Source organism: Trematomus bernacchii, unplaced genomic scaffold (genome assembly GCF_902827165.1).
Source record: "Trematomus bernacchii unplaced genomic scaffold, fTreBer1.1, whole genome shotgun sequence".
Classification (NCBI taxonomy): domain Eukaryota; kingdom Metazoa; phylum Chordata; class Actinopteri; order Perciformes; family Nototheniidae; genus Trematomus; species Trematomus bernacchii.
In genome coordinates this window covers 3,562,807-3,588,226 of record NW_022987714.1, presented here as the reverse complement: position 1 = coordinate 3,588,226, position 25,420 = coordinate 3,562,807, and the positions used below count along the sequence as shown (strand labels likewise).

Sequence of the window (25,420 nt, the reverse complement as noted above, 5' to 3'; positions counted from 1 at the left end):
TGTTTAAATACTGCTGGTCCTTTTTTTTTTTTTTTACAGAATACCAATACAAGTTACATGCAGAGTGGCTCTGCTCTTTGAATGGAAAGGCACCATCAGTAGTTAGCTCCCGCGACAGTATTACTAAAAAGAAAACACATCACAGTTAGCACTTGAGATTCATCGAGGGTCTGGTTCCCAAAATCAACATGTTGACATGAATGGTAGGGATAACTGAATTCATACTGTTTAGAGTGATATTTTGCCTTTTGAGATTGTTTGATTTCATATGTATTATGCAATTGACCAATACCACTCTTGTGGTAGATGGGAAGCCCTTGACTTGAATCTGTTTTGTGAATTATCACTTTCAAGGTCATCTGAATGGTGTTCTGTATGGTTCCATCTCACCATCATTTTTTAAAACACTGATTCAGTACCTTTCTGTTTTGAACAACAAATTCTGTGAAACAACCTAAACATAATTTTGTATATCTGAACTGGCATCGTGCTCCTGTCTTTTAGTACAATTAAACAATGTCTCATGGATTTGCAGATCCAATACCAGAAAAAAAACAGTGACCAGAACAGACTGACCAGATAATTTCTCTTGTTGATTAGAGCTTTGTGGCACATTTAACTAAACGTTGTGTGGTCTTGTCTTTCGAATAGATCCAAACAGCCAAAATAAATAAAACTTCAGTGTACCAGGACTTTAAGATCCAGCATATTTTGCTTTGATATTTAATGCTCAGAATCTGGGCTTACAATTCTTATTTTTCCAATAGTCAGTGCTAATAAATATTCCTCTCTTGGAAAAGTTCATATGTGCCAAGACAGAGCAACTGTTGCCAGTCTCAAATCCTTCAAACATACCAGAAGTAATCTACCAAATGTAAAAGAAATAACAACGTACATTTACCTTATGCAAAATTACTGCTTAACATGTGACAATAAGCCTACGAAGTATTTTCATTGAGAAATCAAGAAAAGGAAAGCACATTATTTTGTATACATTTCTGCAATGATTATTTCTTTTGAAAGTGGAACTTGATACGATTGGAGAGTGAATTCAATTCCTTAACAGTTCATGATTATCTGATAGAAACAGAAAATGATTTAGACGTACACGGTAATAAAACAAGAAGAACACAGATAACACAATACCTATCCAGTAACAACTATCCAGTAACTGAAGTTCCTTCAAACTAAAATACATTTACAAGAAAAAGTCTCAGAATGCTTTGAACTGTGCAGGGTAAACCAACAGGGGTGTCCTCATTTTGGAAATGTCTGACATACTGTGAGTGTTAAGGCAAATACTAGCTCCCATTCTAAGCAATCATTAAGACAAAAGTTGGGAGAACGGCTACATTGATCCAAATGTCCAGAGAACACTGACATCTGAAATCAATTTCCTACATCAGGCTAAAGCTAATCATAAAGTGAAATCAAATTACAGTTTGTGGTTATTCTTATGATCCTGCCTTGGGATGAATGATTCCAGAAAGTCTAAAATGAGTCTAAAAGCGCCGCTAGCACCCTCTAGAGGTCTGCCTGCTCCTTACACCCAAACTGAACCAAAGTGGTATGAACCGACTGACAGTGCCACCTGTGTACTAAAAATTACATTATCCAACTTTTAAAGGCATCTCTTTTGCAATCGCCATACTTCAACCAAAGCAAGATCATATTAAATCAAACATGATCGATTACCAAGATCAAATACCCTGTACGCTTTTAAAACTGCATTTAGAGTGAAAAGTTATGATTCATAGAGCTTTTAGTCATTCATCTACAGCTTAGATAAAGCATGATTACTGGGTGTACTGTGTTTATCAGTAAACCAACAACCAGAAGATTTGAGAGAGTTGATAATGAAAAGGCAGTTGGTGGTAGGCTACATGTGGGTGAAGTTGACACTCATATGTGCACAAGCACTATCTTGAAACCAGCGTTCAGGTGAGGAGTAGTTTTGTGGCATTCCAACATTTCTTAGAAATGACACCGGACGCTGGCAGCTACATGGTTAAATTACTCAAGATCAAAGCCTGAATAACTGCATATTATGCTTTACATTTCATTTTCTTTTCATTTTAGTGATGCATTGAGAAAACCCTCTGCAAGTTTAGTCCTGCAGAAATGTATTTTTGTATGAATGATAAGATTTTGTTTGCATTGGCTTCCAAGGAGAGACATTGAAAATGATTGTGACCTTATTATGATCTGATCTTATTACTGTAACTAATGAATAACTGATGTGCTTAAATGTGTTGACTTTCTATTGGCAAACAGCAAATAAAAGGATTCCTGTTGTATGATAAATATAAAGACTTTAGTAGCATTTCTTTCCCCATAAGTTTGATTGTACCATCAATGTAATACTTTTTTTTTTAAATAAATCAACACATTTTTTAAAGTTCTGAGCAGATAAAGGAATACAAATAAAAATACATTAAGCAGGAAGGATCAAATCTGCTTTGCACTTCCGATAAAATGGATTTGGCTTACATTTCGTCATTGGACCATTATACAGCAGAACAGAATCCAGCCAAAAATCATAATTAAAAACCAAAATGTTAAAGGGCAACATTTGATCACGGGTCGGTGGTCTCGGCCCACTTTCTAGAAAAAAACCCGCTCCTCGATTCCATAAATACTCGAAGGAGTAAAGTGAAAAGTGTCTCAGTGACTCCGGGTCCCAGCTGGCAGTCTTTGGCTCCATTAGGAGTCTTTTGGTCCAGTCATATTAAACCCTGCTGAGGGTAGACGCCGCTGACTAGGAGAGTCCCTGCGCTCGGTCGTAATCTGTGATCAGGCCTTTGATATGTGACAGTTTCTGATGGAGGTACTCGCATCGCTTCTTATCTTCCCGGTACCCAGGAAACTTCTGTGAAGAAAAAAGTGAGCCATCAGTAAAGGACATTCAACGTGATCGCCCTTATGTTAGAACATCCGTGTATTCTTATACAAATCTATCATGTCCTTAGTTTTTTCAGGGAGGTTTGCTGGAGTTTTTGCAATTTGATTTATTGCACCCTCAGTAGCAGTATTTGATCAATTGATGTTGGGTAGAATTTATGGCAATTTAATCTAAAAATAAAAGTTCTAACTTCTTAGTGGATTGGCAAACTATGATGTACATCCTCAATGATAAAGTCAATACAATTTTAACATCACATATTTTTTAAATAGGAAAATTCAAAAATCTATTTTAAATGGAAAATGAGAGAAAAATTATGTTCATGAGTCACAACTGTTACATGAAATTAAATAAAAATGTTATTCTTACTTTCTTATACTTTCGGTACTTTTGTAGTATTTGGTCCTCCATGAGCTGAAAGGATGACAAAAAAAAGAGTGTTAGGATGCCATGTATCTGAACAGTTTATTGTTTTGGTGTTTGATCAGAAACGGGGCTTTTAAAGGCCCCTGGTCTGACAGTACCTTGTACTCTTGTGTTCCCGGGGAAAGAGTGTTGATCTTTGAGCCCAACTGAACAAACATCTCTGTGATAGCCCCGATCCGGGCATGAAGAGCTCTGTATTCATCGTACTCGGCACAGAAGTCGTCCTTATACTCCTGCCTCTGCTCCAGTGCTTTTATGGTACTGTATTTTCTGAGAAAAAGCCAAATAAACCAGATGTTATTTCAAAGCAGAAGTGATCTTTTGAAACTAAGTTGTTTCCAATTCCTTCCAGTAGATGGCACTGCAAAACGGTGGAGTGAGAGGCCTGACACGTCACTGATTTAACAGCATGATGTGTTGACCAGATGTAAAAATGTAAGACATAACATGTGTGTTTGCTTCACTAAAGCTTTGTGACAGCTCATTTAGACATGTGGTTCTTCACTGTATTTTTAAAAATGTTTTAAAGCTTATCCTCACTCTTTAGGGTATCTATTCTCAGTGGCTTAGAGTGATGACAGATTATTTTACAATGTATATGAGATATCACGCAAATATTTGGATTGAATTCCTGAATCATTAATCCTTTCTGAAACTGGGATTTGAAAATGTAACACAGTCAGGGTGTGTGTGTTTGAATCTTACATTAAATATTCAGGCAGTGCCTCTGCGGAGGTTCGATTGACAGGTGTTTTCTCCCCCTCATGATCTGTGGATAGGAAAAACAAACACACACACATTGAAAAAAAGGTTAAAGCAATCTGCCAATGCAAATGCGATAATGTGCCTATCATATCAAGGCTGATGGAATAATTTATCACTCCCTCTGATAAGAGATCTGATCCAAGGCAAGCCGTGACGTCAGCAGCCTCAGAGTAGGAGGCATGCTGCCTGCTGACTCGCTCGACCGTAGGTCACCCAGCTGTTTCACAGTCAATCATCAACAGACTAGAGCCTGACTGAGGACAGCAGGGCAGAGAAAGTGCTAGAGCACTAACAACACTCACTGCTCTCTCAAATGAAAATATATGAATTGCTCCTTGTGGGCCTGCAGCACCAACTATAACTCAAACCTGATATTTTTTGCCTTTTTGCTAAATGAAAGCTGTTTATTTCATGGCCCCAACAAATAGTAAAAAAACTGATTTAGGACAGCACAAAAAGATACATGAAGTGTGAGAACACGTTACATAAAAGTGAAGTGTTTGGTGTTATGGTTGTTTACCTTTGAGATGTTCTCTGTTATGTTTCAGGTCTGGACTCGTCTCAATCCAGTCTGGTTTTAAGCGCTCTCGTTCTTTGTCTTTGTGCTTTTTGGACTTCTTTTTTTTGTGCTGGCCGTTGGTGAATGGTTGGTCAGTGCAAATGGACGTGTCAGTGTGTGGCGGCTTAGGGCTGGGTACAGTGGGAGCTGGCTCTGTCCTCTCCAGTTTGGGAATAGTAGATGACCCGCTGAGTTTGTGCGGTGAGTGCAGTCCATTTGGGCTCCCCTGGAGATGATTGTTGGTTTTGTCGAAGTCCAGTTTGATCTGTACTCTAGAGTTTCCATGACTAGAGGAGCTGCGAGCCCCATTGGTGACGCAGTCTCCGTGAGATGGTGACTGCAGTGGCAGACACTGGTCTAATAGTCTTTGTTTTTTGGGAGTCTGAAAGTTGGATGGGTCCGAGGGCAACGGCCGTTTCTAGAGGAGAAGAAAGAGATTATATTGATTGATTTGCTTTTTCTTATTGATATGAGAGTGGAAATTACATGAGGTGATCCGAACATGCCTGTATCATGATTAGATATTAATTTAAAGGAGTAGTTTGACCTTTTGTAATGTGTGTTTTTCCATTTATTTTGCAGAGAGTAAGATGAAGATTGACACCTCTCGCGTATCCAAACTAAATATGAAGCTACAGCCAAAAGCTCGCCTTGCTCTGTCCACAGAAAACACGGCTCACAAACTAAAACATTGAATTGAATTTGTGTAATCGATGCAAAACAGAAGTGACTTGACAATTCTACGAGGTGCTTGACTATGTATTGGCCAAGACCAATAACATCACAACGTTTCTGTTGGTTTAAAACATCTGATCCCCAAGAAATACTGCAGCACATCACATATTAAGCTAAGGAGCACTAGCTATATATTTACTGCACAATAGGAAAACATGTATTTAACAATTTGTGTAACTATTCCTTCTATTCCAGTCAGAGCTATATTTACACTGAAGCAAATAACAAATTAACACAAAGATAGAAGAGGGTTGTCATATTTCCAGTAATGTGTATCTGCAAAAGAGGAATCTACCTATCTATTTTCAGTCTTATAAGAAAGAAGAAGCGTCACAAGAGAATTCATTCAAGGTGAATAATTACCACGGAGAGATTCTTGGCAGGGCTGAGATGTGAAGGAGAGTCCCCGGGAGTTTTGAGGAATGACTGGTTGGACTGGGGACTCTTCAACTGGATACTGTGGAGTGGCTGGAGTTTCCTGAAGAGAGATTCAGAACACAGCCCCTTCAGTCAGACAGTAACTGCGAGGTAAATGGCCTGTAAAGCTAAACAGGAAGAGGCCGTATGTAGGTCATAAAGCTGGCTTTGGTAGATTTATGAGTGAGTGGATGAGCAATTATCATTTTTGTTATGACACACTTTCCAGACAGTGGTGGCAGCTTTTCCACAGAAGACACAATTATTGACATTACAAAACTGTCAATCTTTAGAATGTTATCAAAGCTTTTTTTTTGCAATTTAATGTGGTATGTTTTTTTTGTGTCTCTAGTGATGCAATCTACAGGGGGCAAGCACAAAGACTAAACACAGTCCAGTGAGCAGAACAATAGCAGCAGATTTAACCTCTGGAGGACCAAACCCTCTTCTCTGTTAATCTGCTTCCTACAGCTCCTTCCTCAAACAAGTCACTCCCCCATATGGGTTCATGCAACCTTTTTGTTGTGTGAGTTTGGAGAAATTAAACATGAGCTGAAGAATGATATTACAAAAGAAAGAAGGCATGAATACTCAAATAAATGAATAAACTAGAGTGAAGAAAATCTGCATTATTTACAGGCTATCGCTGTCCTATTACACTTGGCAAACAATTTAATGACTACAATTGTAAGCTTTTTACACTTAGCAGGGGTGGTGAACAGAGGGGGTTGTGAAATCAGCCAAAAGGACTTGAGTTTTTTCCAAAACACTCATGAAGCACATGGCCTGCGTGTTTACTGGCAGGCGGAGGAAACGTACAAGGGGAGAAGCTCACCCTGAGAAGCTCAGCCTTGCTGCTCTGAACCTTCCCAGCTAATGCCATTTGGCAACAGGGTGCAGGGAATATTCTCCTCAGCTTTGATGTGTCCACTTAGAGGTTCATCAGTGCACAGAAGTAGTCATTTAGAAGCTCCCCTTTCAACATGATCACAGCAGACTTCTACATTAATTCAGTGTCCTTTCTGTAGTCACGCCAGCACTGTCAAAACGCGTCCATCCCAAAGTCTTTTATCCAAACGGGTCTTTAAACATCTAAAATAACTTTATAGCAATAGTTTGACTTTTTATTCTGTGAAATGTTTTCATCATCTTCTTTCTTGCAAAGATTTGTATGAAAATATGCATACCACTCTCGTGTATAGAGTAAATAAAAGGCTACTGTCAGCAGGCTATTAGTTTAGCCAAACAAATTGAAAGTGCTAACCTGGCCCAAAAGGTAACAAAATCTTCAACCAGCACCTCCAACATTCGGTTTTTGTGTATACTAAACAAACAATATATAATCTGTTTATAAGTGAGTTTTAGAGGTGTTGAAATGTTAATTTTGTTACTTACATGCAGAGCAAGGCCAGGTGTTTCGCATCTTAATTCTAAACTAAGCTAATTGACTGTCATTAGCTTTATAATTAGCGTTGACATATACATCTTCTCATCTGGGGTGTATTTTCCAAATCTTGAACCATTGTTTTGTTTGTTTCAAGTAGCCAAAACAGAACCTTTTCTTACACATTTCAAATTCGCTCAAGGAAACAAAACAACAGATTTTTGTGTATTATGGCTAACTCACCACTTGATCAGGAGCCTGTGGATGAGTTGCTTCTCCTCTTCTACATATCCAGGCCAGTCTCTCTGAACGTGTCTGTAGAGCTCATCCTTCAGAGTATAGCTGTGGTCCTTAGGGTTCAGTTTGCCAACCTGAAAAAAAAACACACCCCAATGTAAATAAATCAACAGCAAAGGAGGCAAGCTGAGGTAATAAAAACATCAAACTGTGTTAACCTTCAATGCTGTGACTCCACCTTATATTTAAATAAAGACCTGTTTGCTACTCAGTGGGAAAACAGTTTAACCCTGCCCTTATTCAACCTAATCCTGCTGATACAAATCTAGACAAACCAACCACTTTCAATTCTGAAAGTAGTCTGATCCCAGCTGGAGACACCCCACCCCTTCTCCTGTCAAAACACAATCTTCTCCTCTAAAGATAATTAAAGCACAGCCTAATTACAGCTACCAGCGGCAGTACAGTCTCCACTTGATGATTGCAGTGGGACACTCAAACATTGTGAACACAGGAAATATGCCTGAAATAAACTAACTGTCATCACCTTTTCAGAGCTGTGGTCTGAGCTGTAGCCAGATAGGGACTAATTTATGATTATAGTTTTAATCCTTAACCTGATTTTAACTGACACTAAATAAAGCTTAATGTGTAATTATCACACAGCATTTTGACATTATCTTTTACTTTACATCTGAGTATGTTAAATCATTCGTCAACTGTGTTTATTTGGCTAGGTGACAGATGTCTCACCTCCTCCAGTATTGAGGTCAGGTCAGCCTTGTCCTTTAGACTGGCCCGCTCCCTCTCCAACCACAGTAGCAGCTCAGGTTTCCTGTAGGGCTTTAAGGCCAGGAGATGAATGATGCGATCCCTCAAGGGCCGGTGTGCCACAGGGGTGGGAACCAGGCTCCTCTTGTTGCTGGGGGAGTGCTTGTTGCTGCCATCTGAGCCTGATACCAGACCCTGCTTCCTCTGGACCTTCACAAACTTACCTGAGATCAAAACAAAGGGGCACAGCAGTTTCAACACAAGATTTGGGATGATAAGGGCACGCTTTTGGTTCGAAAAGTTATCCCAGCAGTAATCTAAAGCTGGTTTTGAAGGGCCGTACTTATACTGCAATACAAAAAACTAGACAAGACCAAAGAGATTGTAACTGATCTGATAACAGTATTCAAAAGTATGCTCACTGTATCCTGTCAAAGCAGCCAACATATCATTCCTAATCCAATCCTCAGGCCATTTATACAAATCACACCCTGATTTTGAAAGAAAGACCTTAATCTTTTATTATATCTCTCTATTGTCATGCAATCTGACTCATGCAACAGATACCTTCATAAATACCTTGAGCACGGGGCTGTGCTTATGCACTTTCCTTTTTTTTTTTTTTCTGGGAAGGGTAATGTTGTTGCAAGAGGAAAACGGTGAAAGGGGTTGCACTAGGGTTAGCCTAGTACTGGGTAAACAGAAGAGCATGGGATCTAAAGCAAGTAACACAGAGAGGCCCTTTCTTCCTGTTGCAGTTCTAATTCAGTTGAACCTGGGCAGGCAGTGCTTATAGATATCTGCAGACTGTAATCTCATTACAACCTTAAGCCATACTTTGGAGGGTGCTATCGGTCACTTTCACAGGGACAGCATGCCATAATTTATTCATATTTATACAGGGAATGTATATTGTAAACTGTCATTTCTACAGAGTGTTACAAAGTGTAAGATTCAAATGAAGTGACTTTAAATCGACTTTGCAAAATGCAACAGCTTTGCAGCGGCTTGTTTCAACAACTACCGGGAACCAGGTCAAAGAGATTTCATGTGAATATCCTTTATGCACTGAAATAAAAACCTGCACTGCCACATTTCAAACAAGCAGCAACAAGAACCATCGTTTGATGGCAATAAATTACAGTAGCTTGATAAAAGTTTTAAAGATTGTCATGGAAACTTGTTATGACATTTCGAGGTGATAGAGACATCTCACTTAGGGTAACTAACACGCTTAAGTTATGTGGGCGTAATTATAAGCAATGACTAAACACTAAAAGTAGCAACTGTTCTTAATAGGTTATCAATATTATAGAGGATAACAAATATAATGAATGGCTTCAAAATATATTTGATTTTTTTTTTATATTTCTTTTTACTTTGAACTTTTACAACTTGTCCGACACCTGGTGTGTGCACACACTTTAACTGCTTATTGTCAGTGCCCTCTTTTCCCCGAATGCAACTGAACTTCAAATCATACATCCTCCTCTTAAGTGGACATTTTTCTACTCCGTAACCTGTAATTTTGAGTTGGTATATGGACATTTTTTCTGATGAGTATAGCTTTACTGTACCATAAAAAGACAAGTCAGTCACCACAAAACAACTATGTGCTCTCCACTGCATATCGCACATACTCTGATCCGAAACCCATGGATTTCTCTCTCTGCTTTCCGCGGGAGTAAGGAAAGCTATGTGCTTTGCAAGACATGTTCAAGTAAATCGGGGAATGCTGTAACTGCATGTTTTAACAGGGATTTCTCATGTATTTCTAACATTTATTAGATGCATGCATGTGCCAGATTACATTTATTTTGTAAGAGCCTCTGAGAGACAATTTGGGCAGCAAGGCATGGCACGTAAAGTGTAGAAACCACCTCCAACAGCTGGCTGCTACAGCAATTACTGTAACAGCATGTTTTAGTGTTGGTCTGCAGTGTGTTTCTATTCATTAAATATGATCTACACAAACATTTAAATTCCCATGGGACCTGTAAATGTCATGAAGCTTCATGTCTAGATCATTTATAAAGTTGCAGCATGCTCAATTTAATCGACAATGAGTCTAAAACCACGAGCAAGGAGAAGGCAGTGATTAGAGAAATGAATTGACAGTAGAAGATCCTGCCTGTTAGGGACCCAATCGTTCGAGGTTAAGCATGGACTCCTCTTTAGATGATGTTTAGTAGTATTTTATCAAAAGAAAATTAATTAAATTTGAGTCAGTGTAATTACAATTTAGGCAAAACTTCATCAGCATGAGACTTGTTAACGCATACTTCTAGCAAACTCGATCACATTAACGGTGCTGGCAGGCAAGCTGGCACAGTGCCTGAGCAATCTGGTCAAAATGAAAGGAAAATTACAAGACAGAGAGGCATCCCTCTCGCATGAATAATTGCAATGAAGCTCTTTGATCAATTATGTGATAACTTCCACACCATATGGCAATTATCAGCATGATAAAATGGTTAGAAGCAATGGTTCAGAAACTTTCTGGGAACATGAAAACTCAAATTATCTGTCCTTGATCCCTGCTTGAAGGCTTGCGATGTAAAACGGAGGCAGGAAGATACACCAGCATTTTGATACAGTGAATAGGCAAAAGCTTACTTGGCCCTGGCTTGATCTCAATTGCTGAGCGGCTCCAGATGTCCTTCTCCACCTGAGACATGCGCTCCCGGGTCGTCTGGTAGGAGTCGTCTGTGGCACAAACGGTGATCTTGTCCTGAATGCTACCCTGGCCCTCCAGATGATCCCTGCCCTCCCTGTGTGGAGGAGAGTTGAAGCTTACAAATTCTATATAAATATGTAACCGGTTCTGTGACTTTTGCCTGCTTGCAAATTCTAGTACTGTGTTCAGTTAAAAAGGTTAAAAGTCTGACCGCACTAATCTAAGCATTTAACCAACCCTTTCACATTGCTTAGCTGCAAACACTACTGCTCTGTTCTCAATAATTACTGGTCACACCTTCTTAGGTCAGTAGTGGTATGACGGCCTTTAGGTGTTATTGTAGTCTTGTTTTAATATAGCCTGACAGTAGTACTGTCTGTTGTTGTAGTACTGAAGAGAGAAGTCAGTGTTTGGTAAGGCACTGCAGTCCCAGACACCAAATTTACTACAAATTCCATTTGTGGTCGACCGTGGAAAGAGTTATGTGTGCTGCTTACCCTGAGACATACTGGTGAATGCAGTCAAAGCTGGACTGAGGCTTGTCTTTGCTGTCACTGGAAAGGTAGAACGAGAAAACTCTGAATCCATCCGGAGCTTCAGGGGTTGGCGCTGGGATCTTTACATACTGTAAGACAAATAAAACAATTAGTACAAATCAATAGAAACTTAGTTTAGAGTGTTTCAAGATGAAAAACAAAAATAATCCTTCATTGTGTTAAGGCAAAAGCTAAGTTGAGTGTTGTGTTAACTAATACGCATGTTTTATCTCAAATGTAGCCTGAAAATCAACAAAGCAGCTTCTTTTATTGAAACCATTTTAGTGATCTTTATTCACTGGTAGTTTTTTAAATAAATACATGTGACCTAAATAATTCCCTCTCAGAGGGGCTACATTGTCACTCTTAGGTCAGAGATGATGACCTGTAGCCACTCATGGGAGGAGCCTGTCTGAAAGGCAACACACAACAATAGTAAAGTGGACAGCTTTTTCACTGTGGCGATAACCTCCTCTGTCACAGACTGTCTGAGGCTCCCTAGCAACAACCAAGCCGGCAGGCTGGAGTCTAGAAACCTATTACATAAAATGACCCAAAAACCTACTTCCACTAATAAGAACAGTTCACCATAGGAAGTCATTAACCAACAGGTAACATGTTCTTTGAAACACAATTGGCAGAGGCTCTCTCATACAGCGCCTGCAGCTGTGTTTCAGCCTGAAAATGTACAGTTTAGTACTTTTGTTGATAGTGTCCTAGATTCAACAGAAAGCCAATGATAATCAAACATCCTTTCCATGCATGTATATGTGCTTACTAATGAGTAGTACTTCATTTCAAATGGCTGCAACAGCTCACAGGCGCTTTAAGAGCTCTCAGAAAAACAAACGTTAGTCAGATGGACCTGAAGCTGCCTCTTTAGTTATCCGTCGTAAGTGATTGATTATAAGCTGACTGGCTGAGAGCACAGTGTCCCTAGCAGATGTGGCAGGCAGGACTATAGCTGTCACAAATGCCCAGTCATGCAGCAAAGCCATAAGCAGTTTTTTTGCAGCACAGAGCCAATGAACAGCTCCTCTCCTCTCCTCTCCTCGACACCCCCCCCTCCTCTTCTAAAACCCAACGCATGCCATTCACCCAACCCCCAATAGCCTCCAGCTTTCCTTCATGTGCACAAGCCCACCCATGTCAACAAAAAACGCAAAGCAGCCCACAAGGCCGGGAACACTTGAGACACACAGCTGACCATTAATTCTGACCTATTTATGTCTGACCGTTGAAGTGGAGTGGTAAAGCGGAGTCTGACATGCGTCTGCTTTGGGTTTTACGCTAATTAAGGACGATCAACCAAAAAAGCATCAAAGCCAGCAGGGACATGAGGCAAGCCATGTCCTCAGGACCTTTTACTTTAAGAGAGTAAAGTAGTAGGCGCCTTGACCAAAATTAGAAGCAACAAGTGACTAAAACAGGGTAATTGACGCAGAGAAGGGCATGCAGAAGAACTGAATTTGAATTGGTTATAAATTGAGAGTCCTGCTAAACAAAAGCTAGCCTTTGATGAGGTGAGAGCACATTTAGCATCGTAATAGTGCCACCATGTCCCCTCTTTCAATCGATGGCAGCAGTATGAGCCCCTCCAGCCATGCATTAGATTTGCCTGTCACCCCCATCCATGCCACCGTGCACACTTCACATTCAAATTCTAATCAATGTCAGTCAGGTCAGACTGTTCAGAGGTCGCCCCTGTTTTATTCACAGCTTCCTTCTATGCTACATAACCATATGTCAGTTAAGCCATTAGTTCCCAGTTTCTGACTCTTAAAGAAGAGCCTGTCTGTTGAACATCAGGTTCACAAATTTGCAGCTAAAAAACACAAGGCCCTATACTTGAAAGTTCAGCAAAAATCAACAATCGGAAGTATTAAATAGTTGAGAAAAGAAAAACGTATTCACTTTCTTGCAGAGAGCTGATGAATATAAAGTAGCTAAAACAATTAGCTTAGCTTAGCTTTTGATATGTTTGCTGAAACAAAGAACACATGTCAGTAGAGAAATGCCCAGAATATATTTTGGGTGATTAAGGAACAGTGTCTCCATTACATACAAGTAACCATCATCAGTCAGTCAATTATTGATATTGCCATCAAATATCCAGTATAGCCACAAGACCAAGTAGCTACACCTGTAGCTTCAGACCTCTGAGTGTATTGTATTGAGCTATGGTGCGTTGTAATGCTTATAAGTTCAAATGTGGCATTTAAGAGAAACAAATGTATTGTTTTGTTTTTGGGTTTTTTAAAGTATAATTGGTTAACGTTAATAATCGGAACTCAATGTTGAAAACAGTTGAAGTTCAAACCCATAATGTTTTATTAATTAATATATCATATATATATTAAAGGTGCGGTAGGTACGTTTGAGAAACCGGCTCGAGATACACTTTTTGTTATATTCCATGGAATGCTCTTAACATCCCGATAGCAATGAATATCTTAAGTGCTTTGACAAAAAATCCATAAAGAAATGTCATCTGTGGAAGCAGTAATACTGTAAAAAGCACGACCAATAACTGGATGGCCTACCTGCCTGTCAGCCTTCCATCTGTGCACAAACTTATCTCGTGCCCTCATTGGTCATGTGCGCGTTCGTGTGTGTTGGAGGAGGGGCTCTATAAGGAAGTGGCAGATTTTCTCCGGTTGTGTATTTTCAAATTCTAGCGATCTCGAGCCGGTTTCTCAAACTTACCTACCCCACCTTTAATTATATATTGTATCCATGGTAGGAGACAATGTCCTTACTCTGCTTCTGACTCCACTGTTCGTAATCTGTATTATCACTTCAGGAAATACCATATTCACTATCATGTTACCTGGTCAGTAGTTGACATTTGACATTTTCACTGCACACCAATAACAAAACTCAGCTGTAGGTTGGTGATCCTGAAAAAGCAGTCGGTCAACTAGTAGGTGTTAATTTACGTAGAGATGCTGAGTCATAGACATCCCCGCATGGAGCTTTGGACTGATCCCCCGAGGCTGTGAATGTGTGCGTATGCATGTATGTTTATGTGGTTGTTTTTTCTGTTTTCGAGCTGAGGAAGCCTCAGACTCCCTCAGGGCAAATGCAGGGAGTCAGGTCAAATATCTAGTTGACAGCTTACGCTCCATGTTCACAGAGACAGTCTAATATTACTTACACTTTTTATGAATCACAATGGACAAACTAAAATGTAAACAAAAGGCACAGAATTAACAATCCTTAATTTAAATATATGTAAATAAGTAAAAAATAAGCACAAACAGAAGAGTTTTTAGAGATGTCAGTGCATAGAATAGCTTCAATATTCACATAGCAGGGACTATGAGTCATGTATTCACAGCCATCAAACAAACACAAGACTCAAACCACATTTCATTCGGCTTAGCTGAGTGGTTCATAGAGCAACTAATGTTATGCTTACATTTAATATTTATGTCTGCTGCTTTGATTGAATGGCACACACATACTGCAGACGGGCATCATGTTGTGGTATATGGGTCTCCAAATGAGATTAATCCCATGATGAATATCTATCTATGATACCTATCTATACTGTTGTAACAATGTAAACTTCCCCTCTGTGGGGCGAATAAAGGAATTCTGATTCTGATGAATAAGCTGAAAGCTACTAATGACCCTTTATTTTGACTCATATATCTATGTATATCATATACTATATAAAAAAAATGTGTTTAAAAAAAAAAATGCAATTGTAACTATTAAAATGCACTTAAGATAGTAATGATTTCAGTTTTTATTCAAATAATTTCCTGATGTAACATTTGTATTGCTATTTCCTCTGTGAGAATTCTAGTAATTATGGAGATAGCTATTAAATAAGCATTATTTGTCCATCTCAGGATCAGGAAAATAATTAATGAAATTGCTAATGCTCCATAATATTCTAATTATATTTGTGTGATTCCATTAATATGAGGATAGGGATCAGAGAAAAGCTTAATGGGGTATTATTGTCATCAGAGTGTACTATTAACATGTGTCAGTTAAATACAATTAAACAGCTTTATAAAAAAGAACGGAGCAGTGAGAGCTGTGTGCAGTACTTTGGTATGAGTCAGGTTTAGCCGTTGGGTAGTTACAGTCAGAGTAACCAAATGGCTTCAGAACGGCAATCCTTAACACCTTGTCAGTCCAGCCCCCCATGGGGCGTACAGGCTGATACAATAACTGCCTCTGTGGCCTCGGCCAGCCACATCTGCTACTCCAGGGTCTGTGTGTTTGGAGATGTCAAATACTTTCAAGCTGCTGTAAGGTGTGAACTGGACTGGAACAGAAACTCTTGGTAGGGGGCTCAGCAGTTGAACAAGGACAAAGGACACCGTCGGGATGTCCTTGTAAAACTTCATCTTTGAATCCCGAGCATGTTTAAACTGCTCATCTTTGATGAGGTTAAACGGAGATCTTAACCCTGCCATTTGTTGAGGAAGCAAAAAAAGCTTTACTGAAGGGATCTTCTCCCCCCCCCCCCCTCCTCCTCAGTCCTGTGATTCTGCAGGCCAAACATCTGCAGGGAAAGATGAGAGGATAGTTCTCACTCTGTCTTTGCTCTGCAGACGAAAGCAAGGCTCCCAGCTCTGGATTTGGCATGGCAATACTGAGATCCGGCGCCTGGATATGTGATTTACTCTGAAGTCTTTGCCTCCTGCCCCTGTCTGTACTGACACTAGTTACCATTGTCTTCTCATCTGAGCCTACTCAGCCATAGCTGCTCTGTGAGCTGCCCGTCTTTTGTTCTAGCTTCTTCCCCCACAAAGCTGAGTGCAATGGCCTGTCGGGCCGCCTGGATTATTCATGAACAGCGGGGACGTGTGGCTGTGTGTTGTTGAGGGTAAAGGGAGGGATTGGGGGTTTGGGGTGTGTATGGTGGAAGGGGAGGGAAGTGAAGGTGGGTGTCGGTGGCTCCCAGTAGAGCCAGTGCATGAGGGATGGTCCTAAATAGTCTTCCTTTAGGAATGTGACGAAAAAATCAGCAAAGAAGAGGGGGATGGATACCGGCTGCAGCAAGTGTATTTGTTCCTCTTTCACTTCATTTGTTAGTGCAAAATGTTATATAGATCATACATCATATAGACTCCACAAGTGATGCATTGACAGAGTAAAACAATAAACTGTCAGCCCTGTTTAAGTGTCACATTCAGAGAAGCAAGTGCACTGTCCCAGAGAAGGGGGTCCCACTCATTACTCTTATTTACTGTCCCCAAGCTTTATACAGTTTAATCAACAATTGCACTGTGACTCAGATTTGTTAAAAACATGTGGCATCACCTCTTGTAGTCTAAATCATGCTTTCATTGAGCCTGAATGGAAGTGGTGGTTCCTGTGCTCGAGGATCTATTCATAGAGGGGGGTTGGTAGAGACAGGAAAGCAAAAGAAGGGGGGTGGGGACTGACGGGAGTTAGTGAGGGGATATGGGGATATGGGGATGGGCAACTGTCGAGCATCCCCCAAGGTACTGCCTGTTATGCCAAGCAGAATCAGTCTTTTTCCAAGAGGCTGGGGCTAATCTGTCAACCTCAACGAACACTCTCCGTCTCCCCTCCCCCGACACCCCCAACCCTCCTTACTGTAGGTGCCTTTCTCTTTATACACAGAGGGATGGAGGTTTTTAAAAGCCCATGTTAGGTGTATGGCAGTTTCCTCTGTTCACAATGCGTTGCGACATGTTTTCCCTCTATATGGATTCCCCCGTCTAAACCTTGTCTAATTTGCATTGGATGGTGACAGTGTTTGGGAATTTTCTAATTCCCTTAACACACTGGTTATTAGTGCCTCAGATGCACTGACAACAGTATGGGTTTTCCCTTGTTGATTCACAGCCTGTTTCACTGGAGCAATCCCCCAAACCACGTGTAGTGCTATACTCCCATTACCGGACTTTTCTCTCCATGCAGACAGGCAGTCTGTAATCCTTTAACAATTCACAGATTGTGCGTTGGAAAGTATGTTCAAAACTGATTAACTTGCAGGGAAACTTGGATAAACAGGGGGAAATCCAAAACATGCACTGAGGTGTCGTGTGTAAAATCAGGTTGCATGGATTGAAGAGGTGAGCCAAATAATGCACTCAAGCTGTCAATCTCAAATACAATAGTAAGAACAGATATGTGTTTGGTTTCAAATGATTAGCTTTATGAGTTAAATAGTATCCCATATTGCTTATGAAAAATCATTTGAAAACGTTCAAGCTTCCTTGTTGATTTGTAGGCATTGTTTGCTTTGTGTGTTGGATAAGACAATCCTTTTTATGTTGTGTGTAACCTCGGACAAAAACTAATAAGGATTATATAAACCAGCTTGAATTCTGTGTCTTTGGGTTAAACAATAGCTGGTGTTGGTTTCAAGCCTTTGGAGTTAAGCTTCCTTACGACTGTAAACATAAACATTGCACATGCTTACTTGCAATGTTTGTTCTGCTCATATCCTGTTATGCCACATATTTTAACCCAAGAACAAAATATTTGTGATTCCTTAGAGGGCAGTTCCTGACACTGTATGAAACATTTCCTTATTGGCAACTTTGTTTTCTTTTTACAGTACCAGAGACTTATTAGATGCTTAGTAACCACCAGCTTTGCACAGTAGGATCATAACACTTATAAGCTATTTGAATGGTAACTGTATTATAATAATCCTACATTTATTTAAAATACATATACAATTGTTTTGATAAATGGTTTGAACCTGTTTAGATGTTTAAGAAATGAAGGCTTAGTTTTTTTTTATGTTGAAATCATTTGAATGTTTTGCTTATAAAACTATGGACGCTTTTTAAGAACGCAACTAACAAGACAACTGACTGTAAAATGTAGTTAACACACTGTCACAAACTGCATTTGATTTAGATAATTTAAATACATTGGAGCACCATACTGCAATCAATTACACACAGCATAGTAAGCATTATATTTAGTCATCTTTTCCACCTTTTTACGGATACCAAACAAGACCTTGGGGTAAATGAGCACACAGCTCTAGAGCCCAAACATTTATCATCAATCTAAAATATCAGTCTGCTGCGTTTACTCACAAACAGCATCTCATTTATAGCCTTTGATTTGATGTCAATGCTTATATTTTATGACTGTCCACATTGAATCTTTCAAGAGTTTGCTTGCTGAGTTCTGGGATATGCAGCCTATTACTTAAAAACAAATAAAACATTCTTTAAATTTGCATATTCCCTCAGCTACATTTTTTTAAAGCAGCCTGTGTTGTTATTGTGAGTTTCCCTCGTTGCTATTTCCAGTTTCCCAGGGTGACGACGACAACTTTGGTCCTAATGGTTTCAGAATGGGAATGTAAACAAATAGCAAAAACACAAAACTCTGTGTGTGTTTCACTCTGTTTCTAATTCTGGCAAGTATATATTTTATTACACTTGCATGTTGCCATCTTTAGTCACACTGCCTGCCCAGTTTGTGCTATTAATTTCTTTTACAGCATTCTCAAAACCTAAAACTAAAACACTGCCACAGTCACCATGGCATCCTTCGAAATCCCTTGTTTGAAGCGAAGAACACAATAATGACAGAGGAGCTAACTAAAGAGAAGTCCTCTTTAACTGCAGGATCTCATGGGGCTTGTTCCCAAAATATACTGTATGATCCAAAGATCCTAAAGCCAACTAGCCCTGCGTAAACACATTGGGTCTCAGACGAGCGGAGAACACAGAGACTTTTGCCTCGCTTAACACATCTGGATGAATAGAGCGGCGTGTGCCCTTTCAGAAACACGTGGGACAACTCTCCCTCTCTCTGCTATGCCACTGGGAGAAGACGGCTCTCAAACCGCATTCCTGTTATTGTTATTCTAATTAGCTTCCAGGAAAAAAAAAGGAGAAAAAATGATGTGTGCATGGACACATACACACTTGCACACTGCAAAAGCTTGTTTGCAGTGTGAGCGGGAGGCGAAGCAAAGCGGCGTGGTGGCGGGGGGTAGAGTCAGAGCAGCCGTGTGTGAGATAGAGGCCCTGATGTCTCCCAAGGACTCAGCCAAGGCATGGGGTGAAATGGCAAAATAATCAAGAGGGCCGGCGGGAGGGAGCCCAGGGGAAGCTCAGCCTTCACACACAGTCGTCATGAGAATATATTTTAAAGTACCTCTACATTCCCCTCATCCCAACACAACTGCCTTTGTGTGACAGCTGTGCACATAAATGCAGACAGGGCCATAAAAATAAAAAGAATTACCTAGGCAACTGCATTTCAACATTTATAGATAGATAGTACAATAAAGTACTATCTATCTATTTATGAACTGAGGAAGAAATTAAACCGTTGTCACATCTGACACAGCACAACAGTGTATTCAAATGTAATGTCCATGTTTACTACGGCAATATAACACGTATAAAAGATACGTTCAGTAGAACAGAATACTACAGAACCACTTAATGCTGAGATGCAGTGCTTACTCACCAATACAGAGGTATGAGGGGGGAAATCAAGGAATAGAAGTATGTGAAGAATGTTATTTTAAGAAATAACAATGGATAAAACATACTTCATTCACCCCTACAGCCTTGATCTAATAAATCGGAAAGTAACACAAGCTTCATTTATTTCTAAATGGATATAGATCATGCCAACAAGCAGGCGGCGTTGCCAGCCCTGAAGGAAAATAAGCACTAGGATGTGAAATTCCTGGCCATGGGAACCCAGACCAGCTCTGAATATATTCCTTAATCCCTGGTGATTTCAAAGTATTCCAGAAATCTCATTTCTTTTCAACTTCCACATTTTATGTAATGTTAAAAAAAGATTATCTCTCTACTCTTCCTATTTCTTAGGATTTGCTTCAGTTTCTATTTATTATATGTATTTCCTTTTACTGCCAGGTGCTAGTTATTGATCAAACCCATTTGGTTCACTTTCCTCTAATATCTTCAATTTTTTTTACGTTTGTTTATACCTCATTCAAGTGAGTAAAAATAGCACATGTTTTGATTGAAACTTGTTAGTTTCAAAGTTGCCTTGAACACTAGATTCAGAGGCATCTGTGAGCCTGTGTCTTTCATCGCATGATAACAAGCTTGGCAGAAAATGTACAACAGAAAGGCTAAATGCCGCAGGGTCGGAGAGAAAGGCAGCCGAAAAACCTCAGCGTGCTATTTCTCGATAGGAGCCATGGCCCTGATACCACTGAGCCCTGGAGAGAAGCCACGACAGTGATTTGAAGAATTCCTCTGGTTTTTGTGGCCCAGGAAGTGCCCTTTACAGGAAATGTGACATGAGCCAGCGAGGACAAAGATCAGAGAGGAGCAGTCGTGGCTTCTGTGATGGAGCTCTACAGCTGGCAACTGTCAGTGGACACAAGCCTCCTCACTCACTACACATGACCTCTAGAAGCTCATGCTGCTTTTTGGGAAGGGATGATCTCGGGCAAACACGTATCCATCAACTAGAAAGTGGCTACATCTGTGATGCTGTAAACCTCCAACGTGGAGACACAGATACTGGTGATCCACTCGGTCTGTTGTATGCCAGACTGCCATGTTCACCAACATCCTCCCCCCACTAACGGCTTAATCTAGCCTCCCCCATCACCAATGGTTGCAGCTACCTCATTAATGCCCAATCGTCCAGCTCTGGGACTATTGTCAGGGGGGGAGGGAGCCCGTGCTTGAATTCCGCAAAGCAATTTGAATATGTAATGTGCCAACCAAGATATAATCACCAAATCCTATTCAGTGATTAAAGCACACTTAAATTGCCCTCACTTAACATTTCTTCACAGAAAGACTCTTATGAGCAGGTTAATCTGCCGCTCATTTTACAGATGTTTCATTACATGTTTACATAATATTATTTTTGTTTGAGACACATTTTGAATCCTGCCTCGCAAAAAATTCCACCGCTCATGTATCATTCCTGTATTTCAAATCTTTCATGTCTGCACGGAGACGACAGGCACGGAGGCATGGGGGCCACCCCCCCCCCCTACCTCTTCACCCTCCCCGAACAAAGCCTCCCCAGTTGCGAGCCTGACCCAGTAACCTGGCTAGCAGCCTGGGGGTATAGCGTACCCTGTCTTAGGGCTTCCAGGGTCTATGTGAGCACACAGGGCTGGCATTTGTGTACAGAGCAAAGTCACTTTCGTCAATGCAATCGGCTCTTGCGGGGATTAGACCAGCTCCTTTTAGACAGGGCCGATTGTGTGGTAAATGTGTAGTAGCCTAGCAGGCCGAGCTGGGGCGGGTGTAATAGTGGCCCGGCTAATCTGGACGGACACGGGCATCTTTCTTTACATACGCTATACAGGAATGCCCTCGTGCTCTCAGTGACAAGTATTTTGGTAGATGATGTACTTTGTCTTTGATATTTAATACACCATGGTACAAGTGAGCAAATTATTAGACATCTTTCTATCACACTTTGGGCTCTATTGCATTCAAAGTAGCCACAATATCAGCGTTGAACACTGCATCTTTTGGTTTTAAGAAAAAGAAAAGTCCAAGCCAACAAAATCCATGATTGCCATTTCAGTGAGAGGGTTTTTGACCTCTCCATTGATGCATGCGAGTGCTTAATAATCAAATAAGATGTGCAGAGGAACTGTCACAAGTGCGTTCAACAGCAAACAGAACCAATTAGAGCATTCAATTTCTGAGGCATTAGGAGAACATGCAAAACATCTTACCCCTTGGCTCCCCTTGAAGCAAATCGCTGGCTGACTTGGTAGTGATGCCTGAGGAGAGAGAGAGAGAGAGAGAGAGATAGAAGAAACTGGTCAGTGATTTCGGAATTAAGTCAAATGTAATGGACAGCTCATACACTATGAGTGAAAATATATCGCCATTGTTTAAGCTTTGCATGGTGGATTTTTCTAGATAACAGCAGCCTTGCTTGATGAGATGAGACTTGGTAAACTTTCCTCAATAAATGCCAAAACATTGCTATAATTCACATTTACAATCCGGGTTTACACTGATGAATTGCAGCCATATTTAAATATCATTAAATGTACAATTCATAGGTTTCTGGTTCCCAAATCGTCAGAGGAGTGTTTGTGATAAAGCAATCTATAGCCGACAGGAATTTTGCATGCGTTAGTCAGTTGCTGAGCATGTTTGTTCCTTTTTATTTATTTTTTTACAAATCACAAATTTAAAAAAATCTACATTTAAAAGAAAAAAATCTACATTTAAAAGAAAAAAATATATATTTGTTTTAAATATTTAACTTGTTATAAGCCCTTCTTGCTTTGGTTTATAACTGTACTGATCTCCAAGACCATGGTGAACCAAGCACCAGAACATCATATTGTATCTTTTATTGATATTGAAATAAAAAGGAATCTGCCTTTGAGGCTACATGATACATAGTTAATAGATGGAGACAATTATCTGCCAAGTACAGCTGTGCCTGTGATTGACAGCACTCTCAATTTATTATTTATGGTTTTGGGAGATGTCTTCCCTATTGAAGAGTATTGTTGTGATTTTTTTCATCACCCGTTTAATATTGAATGAAATAATAAATATTAAAGCACATACTGTTTGTGACAACAAGGCCCTGGGCAAAATCAGATGGTTTATCACAAGTGAAAATAAAGAAGCTCATTTTTGATAATGATAATTTTAAATATGACAATAATCTATTAATATTTTTGGATTAGCAAATCCATTGTTACCACTTATACCACTTATATGGCACATATACAAGTATTTGGCAATATTGTATGTCATTATGGTCATGCCAATAAAGCTATTTTAATTTAATTGATTGATTAGTGTTTAGCCACAGATAATAATTTGCATATAGGTTTCTGGTGAAAAATCCCTTTGCATGGTGTTTATCCTCATCCGTCTGCAGCATTTGATCCCAATTAATGTATTAATAACTTATTTATAAATGCCTACATGATAGCTTGTTGGAGAGTGAGAGACCCATGAGTTCTTGTTGCCATTTATAACTGCATGTTTACAAAATGGATACAAAGCATTTGAGCGAAAATGATTTTCACAACCTGGCAACCCAAAGCTGTTGTTAGTAATGGAGCTTTACAATAATAAACCCTTTATAAAGTGTGTTGTATAAGATACAATTGAATGAATTACAGGATTCGGTAGACATTTTTATATCATTGATTAACCTCATGGTAATTTACTAAGCAAAAGTGCCCAAAATACACTGCTTCCAATTTATCTTAGTATATCTTTGTATAAATGACATGTAATGTATATATTTGTTGTTTTTCTAAATCTGCAAGGATATTATTGAACCCATTTCCCTTCAAAATGAGTTTTGAAATATCCTCAGCTTTGAGAAAATTGTATAAATCTAAGTTGAGACTCAGCTTTTTAAAAGTATTGTTTAAATGAGAGTAAATTGAAATTCATTCACAAATCACATCTGAAAACAGGAAACTCTTTTAAGGTTGAGCTTCCTGAGCACATCTCCTTCATCTCAATGGGGGTCTAAAACAGTATTTTATGGGATGATCTTTGACTTGGAAAAGTTTAGCAGTAACCTCTCCTGCCTGGTGTGGCCTGGAGGAGGCTGTCAGGCTGTGTGAGATCTGGAGTTTACTCTGCTTTACTCAGCTGGGCGAGCAAAAAAACAATAACACACAAGACCCCAGCGACAACTCGTCGAGCCCAATGCCGACTATACAGCTGAGACCAGGTCTATTCCGGGCCACACACTTATTTGTTTTGACCCCCCCCGTCCCTCCTCCCCACTTGCAACACAACAAAAAAAATCTTCAGCAAATGAGCCAACTGCTGTCCTAACTGTGGGACTAACTTATCAAGCCTTGCTCTGGGAGACACCATTTGGATAGACTAAATTAACTCGGTCTAATCTAATGGACCATAAAAGCAATAAAACAGTCTCCTGATTCAGAGTAGTCGAATAATTTGCTTGATAGCTTGTTCATTAATTTATTCCCGAGAGCGAAACAAGCAAGAAAAAAACTGCCTTTAGAAAAAAAACATCTAATGACTGACAATAATATGTTCGCCCTAAATCTAAATAATGAATTTCACATGTAATGTATGTGTAGAAAGCAGAGACAACACAAAGGTTTTAAAGCTCAGGGCATTATCACAAACCTCTGCCTGTCATACGTGAACTTTAATACCTTTTGGTTTTTAGGGAGATTACGCTTTGGTAAACAAGCAGAAATGAAAATACCCTGCCCTTTTCTGCACAAAACACATTTCACTCAGGGTTTAAAGGGGGAATTTAATGAAATCCCGTCATTCATCAGATCTATTGAATTGCCTGTTATGATCACAATAAATCCAGCTAAGCCTTCTCTAACAGCCAAACACAAAAACAACATTAACAACCACCAACTTCTTTCGATAAGACCACCTCAACTATTTAAACTTTACTTTTTTTCCTAGTAAAAGGGAAGAACGAGCTTCCAAACAACAGGGATTTTACAGTTCCCGGAGTTGGGAGGCGATTTAGATAATAGAAAATATAGCTGGAAAAAACACACACTAGCTCCAAAGTTCAAGCCGATCTTTTTTCTTACCTTCAGGTTCTGGTAGCCTTCGAGGGTCCGGATGGCAGTGTCAGTGAGTTTGACGTGATATAGAGTTTGATTTGGGTTGTTTTTGTTGATTTTGCCACAGGAGAGCCCATACCGATGCTCCTGTCTCAGCGCTGCCATTTCTACAACTGAGCACTATTGGCGACATACTGCCTGCTACGTCACGGAGGAGAGAGGCTGTGGGCGGAGCTAACACACACTACACACTACACACTATACACACAATATACACGCTATACACACACACACACACACACACACACACACACACACACACACACACACACACACACACACACACACACACACACACACACACACACACACACACACACACACACACACACACACACACACAGACAGAGGAAGGACGAGTTAAATAACTAGTTTACTTTCGTTTTCCAGATCTCATTTTTATTTAGTCTTTGATCTATGCTGTGTCCAAGTTGCTAAATGTCATACATTAGTATGTATTTGTGCAGT

At 39.9% G+C, this 25,420-nt stretch overlaps 1 protein-coding gene across 1 annotated transcript; it reads right to left on the bottom strand.

Annotated features, from left to right (window-relative positions):
- Positions 1-20: 20 nt before the first annotated feature.
- LOC117491397 (RNA polymerase II elongation factor ELL) lies at positions 21-25,057 on the bottom strand. Its single transcript, XM_034141359.1, has 12 exons — positions 24,920-25,057; positions 22,073-22,120; positions 11,371-11,498; positions 10,813-10,967; positions 8,179-8,420; positions 7,432-7,559; positions 5,751-5,865; positions 4,614-5,070; positions 4,034-4,097; positions 3,427-3,598; positions 3,272-3,316; positions 21-2,869 (listed from the first exon to the last, which is right to left on the bottom strand). The coding sequence occupies exons 1-12, from the start codon at positions 25,055-25,057 to the stop codon at positions 2,759-2,761; spliced, it is 1,803 nt and encodes a 600-aa protein (XP_033997250.1). The 3' UTR covers positions 21-2,758.
- Between the last annotated feature and the right edge of the window lie 363 nt (positions 25,058-25,420).